Source organism: Mandrillus leucophaeus, unplaced genomic scaffold (assembly GCF_000951045.1).
Source record: "Mandrillus leucophaeus isolate KB7577 unplaced genomic scaffold, Mleu.le_1.0 Scaffold290, whole genome shotgun sequence".
Lineage (NCBI taxonomy): Eukaryota > Metazoa > Chordata > Mammalia > Primates > Cercopithecidae > Mandrillus > Mandrillus leucophaeus.
This window is the reverse complement of record NW_012103032.1, coordinates 2154371-2165049: the sequence shown is the minus strand read 5'-3', so window position 1 is coordinate 2165049 and position 10679 is coordinate 2154371. Positions and strand designations below refer to the sequence as shown.

At 53.3% G+C, this 10679-nt stretch overlaps 1 protein-coding gene across 1 annotated transcript in view; it reads left to right on the top strand.

The window, feature by feature from the left end:
* Positions 1–219: 219 nt before the first annotated feature.
* Positions 220–10679, top strand: part of MAP3K14 (mitogen-activated protein kinase kinase kinase 14) — a 27559-nt gene continuing 17099 nt past the window's right edge. The window contains exons 1-5 of the mRNA XM_011985978.1: positions 220–703; positions 1901–1970; positions 3818–4028; positions 4137–4751; positions 6233–6370. Coding sequence (XP_011841368.1) covers positions 448–703; positions 1901–1970; positions 3818–4028; positions 4137–4751; positions 6233–6370 — 1290 coding nt within the window. The 5' untranslated portion in view covers positions 220–447. The remainder of the gene's footprint in view (positions 704–1900; positions 1971–3817; positions 4029–4136; positions 4752–6232; positions 6371–10679) is intronic.

The following is a 10679-nucleotide window of genomic DNA, read 5'->3' as shown; positions in this document are numbered from 1 at the left end:
GGGGTCGGTGAGGCCATGGTTTTGGAGTTTGGGATTCACCACCCTGTCCTGGGGAAGCAAAGTTTGCCATAAAACAAACAACAGAAAAAGATTCAGCCACCATAAAGGCAAGAAAGAGCCGACCCAGACATTTGTGCCACAGCTGTCCTAGAGGGAGTTGGCTGGCATCCTTGCTGGACGCAGTGGAAGAAGCTGTTTATGTTGTGGTGCTGGGAGGACCGGGGGCCTGTGCCATGTGGAACATGTGTAGATGTTGAGAGGTTGAGTCTTACCACTGAGAATGTTTGGAGGGTGAGTATGGGTGGCAGAGGCATACATAAAGAGGCAGAGAGCCTTTGCCCCTGCCTTTCTCCCCCACCCAAGGCTGACCTGTGTTCTCCCAGGTCTGGGATTCTAAGTGACCTGCTCTGTGTTTGGTCTCTCTCAGGGTGAGCACAAGCCTGGGAGATGGCAGTGATGGAAATGGCCTGCCCAGGCGCCCCTGGCTCAGCAGTGGGGCAGCAGAAGGAACTCCCCAAAGCCAAGGAGAAGACGCCGCCACTGGGGAAGAAACAGAGCTCCGTCTACAAGCTTGAGGCCGTGGAGAAGAGCCCTGTGTTCTGCGGAAAGTGGGAGATCCTGAACGACGTGATTACCAAGGGCACAGCCAAGGAAGGCTCCGAGGCAGGGCCAGCTGCCATCTCTATCATCGCCCAGGCTGAGTGTAGGGGCCTGGGGTTTTTGTGGGCACGGGGCAGGTGGGTGGGCCTGCAGGTGGGTAACTGGGCCCAGGGGTTCCCTATGGAGGAGACAGGTCCGTGCCACTGCTAGATAAGATTCTCACAAGACACAACCAGAGGTCTATGCCGAGAATCATGGAACGTGGGGTTGTAAAAGTGCACAGATGGTGAATGTGGCAAGGGGAGGCTGTGTCCATCATGACTGGAGCAGGGGAAGAGAGGTAACAGACAGCGCTCGGGACTCTCTGCAGAATCATCAAGCAGTCCATCAACCTTCTGCTGTGACCTTGAGCAGCCCGAGTATCTGGAGAGGCTCCAGACAGGAAAGGCCAGGTCTCCTGGAAAGCCCCACTGGGGCCTGTAGGGCCTTCACCATCTTCCACCTAGAGATGGCCCCACCCCCAGGAATGAGCACCGTGCTCTTGAGCCTGCTGGGCCAGTCCTGGGGCGGCAGGCCATGGCAGGGTGAGGCCTGGTCTGGTCCTTTCTGCTTCTACTTATGATACCTTATGATGACTAGTAATGGTGGCTTCCCTTGGAGACAGAAACTCCCACGAGGCCTGGGTAGGGCCGGGAGTCCTCTCTCTCCAACACCTTCCCTCAACCCAGTAGGCTTCTTGTGGTGGAACCTGGAGAGCTAGACAGCCGTGCTGGCGTTTCTCCACACGCACACATCCTGCCCTTGTCTCCCACTTCCTCCTGGTTGGTTTTTGAGGAGACATGAGAGAATAAAAACTAAAATGCAGTGAGTGACATAATTTAAAAAAAAAATACACACACATATATCCACACTTATATGTACATACGTATATAAATACCTAATAGCTGGTATTTACTGAGCTGTTTTTCCTATGAGCCAGGCACTGTGTTGAGCGTTTTCTGTAGATCACCTCACTTCAGCTTCACAGGACGTGAGGCAGGCGCCCTATGATCCCCATATTATAGGCATGGCTATTTCAGAGCAGGTGGCTGAGGCCATGGTCTGCTCTTGACCATAAGCTGAGAAGCTGGGGAGACAGTGCGGGAAGGAGGCATTGGTGGGGAGGTGACTGCCAGACAGGGGTTGTCTGGAATGGAGGGGAAGGAGAGGCGCCAGAGGGGATCTCTGTAAAATGTCTCTCCCCTAAGTGCTGAATTCCTATTTTTTCTCCTCTCTGCTAATCTAACTCCTTTTGCTTTAGGTGAGAATAGCCAGGAGTTCAGCCCCACCTTTTCAGAACGCATTTTCATCGCTGGGTCCAAACAGTACAGGTAAGCAGGGGAGACAAGCCTGAGTGGGAAGGCGGGGACTGGACCCAGCGTCCTCGTCCCCAGCGCTTGCCTGGGCCGCTCCTGCTGACCCCGGGCTCCCTCCCTCAGCACCTGTGGTTCAGCTCCTGGAACTCGCCCAGGCTTTCCTGGCTGAGCCGCTCTCTCAGCCAAATAAGCTTTTCAAAGGCTTTTCACAGCTTGTGGCTGACTGCCTCTGGGCCACATCAACTTGACGTTTTATTTTTATTCTCCTCAGAGTCCTTAATGCACCTCCTCGTTTCCCATCAACAGGGAGGGTACTGGGAACAGAAGCTGCTTCCCACTCTTGCGTGACTGTGAGCGCAGTTCGGGTTGGTCAGGGGGCCTTTTACTGTCCTCTATGTGAGAAACCTGCTGGTGCCTTTTCTCCTGGGAGATGCACCAAGTAGGGATGCGGGCGGTAGAAAAGGAGGGGACAGATAGACTTGGTGGCCCAGTAGAAAGGAAGCCAGGGTGGGGCTCAGTCTGTTCCCAGGTTCTGCATTCCCCCACAGATGATTTTTTGAAACGAGTTCAAGCGCCGGGCGTGATGGCTCTCGCCTGTAATCCCAGCACTTTGGGAGGCTGAGGCGGGTGGATCACGAGGTCAGGAGATCGAGACCATCCTGACCAACATGGTGAAACTCCATCTCTACTAAAAATACAAAAATTAGCTGGGCATGATAGTGCATGCCTGTAATCTGAGCTACTTGGGAGGCTGAGGGAGGAGAATCACTTGAATCCGGGAGTTGGAGGTTGCAGTGAGCCGAGATCACACCACTGCACTCCAGCCTGGTGACAGAGTGAGATTCTGTCTGGGAAAAAAAAAAAGAAAAAAGAGTTCAAGCTCCCTCCCCTATCACCAGGCGGGTTTTTGTATCACTGGAGTTTGGAACCTGCTAGTGATAAGATTGTGGGGAGGGCAGCTGCCTTGGAACCAGGAAAGGCTTAGAATCTGGTGGGATTCCTTCTGCTGTCCTGGGTGCCTTTTGGCCCAGGGTAGGAGCCTTTGATAGACATACTTCTTTCAGCTGTCCAAGAGAAGCCTGTAGGCTTCCAGTGGTCCCCAGGACTACCATGAGTCTGCCTCCTCTGTGGGGACAGAAGATGAGGCCAAGGGAGGGTGGCTGAGGCCATGATCTCCTCCACAGCTGTTGCAGCAACCCATCTGTTGCCAGGTCCTTTCATACTTGGCAGGGACCCCAGTCCAGTTAGAGCCATGGCAGTGATGAGCCCTGAGGCCAGCAGAGAAGGGCAGGCTCCCCGGTACCAGGCAGCAGCCCAGGGTGTCACCTTCAGCAGCAGCCAGGGACCCCCAGGAACCGTGAGAGTGGAGGTGACCAGCCTTACCTGTTCCTCCATCCGGAGGCAACAGAAACAAGCTCTGCTCAATCAGAGCTGAGAGGCCTGCCATGAGCCTGGCCCCCTCCTGGGAACTCTCCAGGGGCAGCTGACCTTGGAGAGCAGTGAGCAAACCGTGTCTCCTCCCCCAACTCTCCCCAAGAAGTGCTGAGTCTGTACCCCATCACCATAGTAACAAGCACAGCTTCTTGGCAACTTGCCTTGGGACCAGACACTGAGCTGGGCTTTTTAAATGAACTAAATTATTGAAACCTCATTTCCACCCTGCATGGCAGAAAATACCAAACCCATTTTATAAGTGAGAAAACTGAGGTTCCTTGGGATTTAGAAACTTGGCCGCATTCACACAAGTAATGGCAAGCTGGGATTTGACCTTGGATCTGCAGGAGTCCAGATACAAGTGTCTGGGCCATTGCCTCTTCCTGCCTCCTTGTGCTCAATATGCAAATCTGTCCCTTTTTTGACAGCCAGTCTGAGAGTCTTGATCAGATCCCCAACAATGTGGCCCATGCTACCGAGGGCAAAATGGCCCGTGTGTGTTGGAAGGGAAAGCGTCGTAGCAAAGCCCGGAAGAAACGGAAGAAGAAGAGCTCAAAGTCCCTGGCTCATGCAGGAGTGGCCTTGGCCAAACCCCTCCCCAGGACCCCTGAGCAGGAGAGCTGCACCATCCCAGTGCAGGTGAGACCCTCCACCCACTGCCCAGACCGCAGGTTCATGGGGCCTTGGAATTGGAGCCTGTGCCTTGGCCCTGGCCCTCTGTGCTGACAGCTGTGTTTCTCTCCACAGGAGGATGAGTCTCCACTCGGCGCCCCATATGTGAGAAACACCCCGCAGTTCACCAAGCCTCTGAAGGAACCAGGCCTTGGTCAACTCTGTTTTAAGCAGCTTGGCGAGGGCCTGCGACCAGCTCTGCCTCGATCGGAACTCCACAAACTGATCAGCCCCTTGCAATGTCTGAACCACGTGTGGAAACTGCACCACCCCCAGGACGGAGGCCCCCTGCCCCTGCCCACGCACCCCTTCCCCTATAGCAGACTGCCTCATCCCTTCCCATTCCACCCTCTCCAGCCCTGGAAACCTCACCCTCTAGAGTCCTTCCTGGGCAAACTGGCCTGTGTAGACAGCCAGCAACCCTTGCCTCACCCACACCTGAGCAAACTGGCCTGTGTAGACAGTCCAAAGCCCCTGCCTGGCCCACACCTGGAGCCCAGCTGCCCGTCTCGTGGTGCCCATGAGAAGTTTTCTGTGGAGGAATACCTGGTGCATGCTCTGCAAGGCAGCGTGAGCTCAGGCCAGGCCCACAGCCTGACCAGCCTGGCCAAGACCTGGGCAGCAGGGGGCTCCAGACCCCGGGAGCCCAGCCCCAAAACTGAGGACAATGAGGGCGTCCTGCTCACTGAGGTAACTAATCCCCCAGCACCTGTATACGTCCCTCCACCAGCAACCTGGGGGATGCTTTTCTCTCTTTATCAGAGTCAGAGTCACTCTTATCTGTGGTGACAAATCAAACAGTAGGATAGTGCTCACTGTGGATGAAAAGTGTCATCTGTTACGCTGCCAACCTCACTTTTCACAGCCTTTTTAGCGTCTTCTGAGTTCTTCTGGTTGGTCACCTCCTGCTTGCTGAATGCGGGCACTGCATGAATAATACACATGCTGAGGACAAGGGGAATCAGCTGGGAGCCACTGGAGATGTTATCATGGCCCCCAGAGACGGAAGATGAGGATAGGACCTGTTTTCACCACCCACCTCCTTCCCTTTTTCCTCTTGTTCACTTCCCAAATAAGTGTATAACTTTGAATGATTTTATCACACTTTGATTTCTGGGTTTTATTCCATCCATCCACTTTTTTTTTTTTTTTCTTTAATAAATTGTTTTTTGAGACAGAGTCTCACTCTGTCACCCAGGCTAGAGTACAGTGGTACAATCATAGCTCACTACAGCCTCCATCTCCTGGGTTCAAGCAATCCTCCTGCCTCAGCCCCCCGAGTAGCTGGGACTACAAGCGCGTACCACCACGCCCAGCTATTTTCTTTTTTTAGTAGAGATGAGGTCTTGCTGTGTTGCCCAGGCTGGTCTCAAACTCCTGGGCTAAAGCAGTCCTCACACATTGGCCTCCAGAAGTGCTGGGATTATAGGTGTGAGCCACTGCACCGTCTTATTCCATCCACTTTTTAATTTTTTAATTTTTTGTTTTGTTTTGTTTTGAGACAGAGTCTTACTCTGTCGCCCAGGCTGGAGTGTAGTGGCACTATATCAGCTTACTGCATCCTCCCCCTTCCGGGTTCAAGTGATTCTCCCACTTCAGCCTCCCGAGTAGCTGGGACTACAGGTATGCACCACCATGCTGGGCTAATTTTGTATTTTTTGGTAGAGACAGGGTTTCACCATGTTGGCCAGGCTGGTCTCAAACTCCTGACCTTGAGTGATCCGCCCACCTTGGCCTCCCAAAGTGCTGGGATTACAGGTGTGAGCCACCATGCCCGGCCCCTCCATCCTCTTTTAACATCATCCTTGACCCCGGCCCCTCTTCACTGTTCCTCCCTTCCCTCCACCTAGCTCCTGAGTTTTGTTTTTTCATTGTCAAGGTGATTGGCAGTTCTGTTTCTGTTTCACCATCACAAGTCTGGGATGTTTTTCATCACAAGGATCAGTGGCTGCAGCCCATGAACCCCTCCCTCGCCTTCACCTCATTCCTCTACCCCCTCTCTGGGGCTGCCCAGCCCAGATCCCCGTCTTCGCCCCAGGGCTGCCTGGTTGTGAGGGCTCAGCTCAGCAGCCCTGGCAAGGTCACTAGCTGGAGGGCCTTCCTCATTGTAGCCCTGTAGCCCTCTGCTGCCCTGGCCACTAAAACTGGCCTCTCTCTCCTGCCAACCCCAGAAACTCAAGCCAGTGGATTATGAGTACCGAGAAGAAGTCCACTGGGCCACACACCAGCCCCGCCTGGGCAGAGGCTCCTTCGGAGAGGTGCACAGGATGGAGGACAAGCAGACTGGCTTCCAGTGCGCTGTCAAAAAGGTATGCCAGGGCTCAGGGGCTGAGTGAAGAGGGAAGCCAGGAAGGGGGCCTGGTGTGTTCCTTCTGCTTTCTGTCAAGGACAGTCGCAGGGTGACTGTGGGTCTGACTTGTGAACAGAATTTGGCTGTCACTGGCCACCTGAGGTCGGCTGGAACTGGAAGGGAGCAGCCTGTCACGTGTCCTGGCCTGGCCGCTGCCCTTGGCATGTGTGTATGTGAGAGGCAGTGTGAGAGGACGCACGCGGCCTCGGTGTCTCAATATAGCCAGGGCCCTGAGGGGCAAGTCCCAACATGGAAGATGGTTGGAGCGTCATGAAATTCACACTGAGGTAAAACCCCTGAACCACATACGGGGCCGCCCCCGACCTGGGCCAGATGATGGGGAAAGCAGTAGTCTCCACCTGTCAGGCGCTTCCAGCGGGAGGCCAGTCTCAGTGGGAGTCGGAGCTCTGCCCTGTTGGCCAGGTGTGCCGCAGTCCTACAAGACAGACTTGGTGGGGAAATCAAGCTTGGCAAGACAGGAAGTCAATGGCCTGGTGGCAGAGCCCTGATTCAGACCAGGTCTGTCTGACCTGAGAGTTCGGCTTTCAGCCACTCTTCAGGAAGAAGAGGAAAGAAGATAGACTTGTTGTCCTAGAGTTTTGAGTAGAGACAGAAGACAGGAATCACCTCTCCCACCCCTTCATCTCACTGGTGTTAGAAGTGGAGAGCAGAGAGGACGGTGTGGCGTGCTGGGCCTGGAGCTGAGGCCTCCTCCTGTCAGATTACACTGTCCGGGCCCAGAGGGAGCATCAGTGGCGGCTGCAGACCCACAGGCCTCACGGGTGTCAGTCCTTCTCCCCGTCACCAACCTTTCCCCCACCCCTGACTCTTGGATCACCTTGATTGGAAGCCACCTTGTCGCCAGTCAAAGCTCTCAGCCTCAAAGCCAGCACCAGGACCTAAGGCGCGTGTCTGTGGACCATCCCCTTGGCCCTTTGGGCAGGGTGAAGTAAGCTCAGAGAGAGACCTTGTTTCAAGTGGCTTATGTCAGAGACGCTCCCATCTCCAAAAGGAAAGCAACAAATACAGGTAGAGCATCCGCAATCTGAAAACCCAAAATCTGAAGTGCTCCAAAGTCCAAAACTTTTGGAGCACCAACCTGACACAGGAAATGCTCACTGTAGCCAGAGCACAAAAGCCCGGCACACACTGGCCCCATTCAGAGCAGACACGGCCACCACCGTCCGGGGTGCCTGTGGCCTTAAGGGGAGAGGAGACAACTGGGATGTGAATGAACCCAGCTTCCCTGGTGTGTCCTTGGGCTGGATGGTGAGACGGGTGAGGGGACTATCTGCAGGTACCACCCCAAACTTGAGACACACTGTGTCAAATACGAAAACTCTGCTCTCACCACCCCCGACTGGCAGCACGTGCTGAGTGCGTGCTGAGTTCTTGCCGAGTTCTTGCCAATGTGGATCATCGTCTTCCACTTGGAGGCCAAGGCCACATGCCTGACCTGCTCAGCTGCAGTTCCCCTCTCCAGGCTACCGGAGAAGGCTCAGCTGTCCCTCCTGAGAGGTGGTGGGAGGAGAGTGTGAGAGTGTGAAGAAACGCGCACCCAGCGCTGGGAGCTTAGTCACTGGGCTTCTCAGCTGTTCCCCTGCTGAGCGCCTCAGAGTCTTCCCAGGCAACAAGGTAAACAACCCTAATATAGTGGAAGAGGATAAATACTCCATGTTTCGCCCCTCCCATCCACTGCAAGGCAGTTGGAAAAGCTCCAAGCACAAGATGTGGACTTCTCAGCACCAGAGCTGCAGCTCAAGCCCACCAGAGCTGGCCACTCACAGAACCACTTCCTTCCCACCCCAGAGAATACAGTGGGGATGACTCTTTGGCAGCCCGCACAGCTGCCATTGGTTGGGCAGACAGCCCCTCCTTTCCGTCAAGGCAGTGGTGTCCTTTAGGGTTTTCAGCTGGAAGAGCAGGAGAAACAGTTCTCTGATGAGGGGATGGGGACCGGGAGGTGGGCCCGGCATCAGAGGTCAGGCCGCACACCGGGTCAGAATAAGTCTGTGCCCCCACAATGCTTCTTGGGGAGAATCCAGTATGTGAGGTGTCACGTGGTGGTGCCAGCACTCCCTTCGTCCTCCTTCTAGAACATCCTGATCTGGATGCTGATTGGCCATGGGTCCAGAGTTTGATGCAGTTTTTTTTTTTAAGGTTTTTGTTTGATCTTTTTTTTTTTTTTTGAGACAGGATCTTGCTCTGTTGTCCAGGCTGGTTTGCAGTGGCATGATCACAGCTCACTGCAGCCTCAGCCCTGCAGACCCAAACAACCCTGCTGCCTCAGCTTCCCAAGTAGCTGGGACTTCAGGCACGCACCACCACACCCAGCTAATTTTTTATTTTTTGTAGAAACAGGATCTCACTGTGTTGCCCAGGCTGGACTCAAACTCCCGGGCAGCCTCCCAAAGTGCTGGGATTATAGGTGTGAGCCACTTTGCCCCACCAGGATCCCATTTTAATAGAAGAAACAACTACCTGTTTATACACACATAAAAAGTCCATGCTGGGTACAGTAGCTCATGCTTGTAATCCCAGTACTTTGGGAGGCTGAGGTGGGAGGACTGCTTGAGGCCAGGAGTTGGAGACCAGCCTGGGCAACATAGCAAGATCACATGTCTACCAAAAAGTTAAAAATAGAAATAAAAAAGAAATTTTAAAAGTCTGAAAAGATTTCTGTCAAAGGGCATTTACCTCTGAGAATAGGACTGGGAAATGGGGACTTTTGCTTTTTTTGGTATCATTTGAATTCTTTTATAATGAGCCTATATTTGCTTGCAATTAAAAGTAAGATCAGGGCCAAGCACGGTGGCTCACGCCTGTAATCCCAGCACTTTGGGAGGCTGAGGCAGGTGAATCACGAGGTCAGGAGTTCAAGACCAGCCTCTGGCCAAGATGGTGAAACCCCGTCTCTACTAAAAATACAAATACTAGCTGGGCATGGTGGCAGGCACCTGTAATCCCAGCTATTCGAGAGGCTGAGGCAGAGAATTGCTTGAACCAGGGAGGCGGAGGTTGCAGTGAGCCAAGATCATACCACAACACTCCAGCCTGGGTGACAGAGTGAGACTCCGTCTCAAAAAAAAGTAAGATTAGGCCGGGCCTATGGCTCATGCCTGTAATCCCAGCCAGCACTTTGGGAGGCCAAGGGGGGCGGATCACGAGGTCAGGAGATCGAGACCATCCTGGCCAACATAGTGAAACCCCGTCTCTACTACAAATACAAAAATTAGCTGGGCGTGGTGGCGGGTGCCTGTAGTCCCAGCTAGTCCGGAGGCTGAGGCAGGAGAATGGCGTGAACCCAGGAGGCGGAGCTTGCAGTGAGCCGAGATTGTGCCACTGTACTCCAGCCTGGCGACAGAGTGAGACTCCACCTCAAAAAAAAAAAAAAAAATAGATCAGCCAGTGTGGGGCTCATGCCTACAATTCTAGCATTTCTTTGTAGAGACCCTGTCTGTACAAAAAAAAATAGCCAGGCATGGTGGCATACACCTGTGGTCCCACCTACTTGGGCAACTGAGGTGAGAGGATCACTTGAGCCCAGGAAGTAGAGGCTGCAGTGAGCCAAGATCATGCCACTGCACTCCAGCCTGGACAACAGAGTGAGACCCTGTCCCCCAACCCCACAAAAAATGGGATCCTACTCTAGTGATTATTCTGTACCATGTTTTTGTCATGCAATAATATATCACAACAGATTTCCTTATTGGCACATATACAACCATCTTACGCTTTTTAACGGCCATGTAGAAGTTCTTATCCTAGTCAGTGGTGGATTGATAGGATCCATGAACTCTAGGAACTTCATTCAAAAGAATGTTTGTCGGTCAGGTGCAGTAGCTCACGCCTGTCATCCCAGCACTTTGGAAGGCCAAGGTGGGCAGATCACTTGAGGTCAGGAGTTCGAGACCAGCCTGGCCAACATGGTGAAACCCCATCTCTACCACAAATATAAAAAATTAGCTGCATGTGGTGGTACATGCCTGTAATCCTAACTACTCGGGAGGCTGAGGCAGGAGAATTGCTTGAACCTGGGAGGCAGAGGTTGCAGTGATCCAAGATCATGCCACTGTACTCCAGTGTGGGCGACAGAGCAAGACTCTGTCTCAAAAAAAAAAGTGTTTGTGTGTTGCATGTATGGGCAATCACACATTTTTGAAGAATAATTCATATCATTTACCAGATCCTCAAAGGGGTCTGTAGCCCAAAAAGGGTTAAGAATCACTCCTTTTAGGATATCTGGCTCAAGTGTGAAGTTCTGGGAG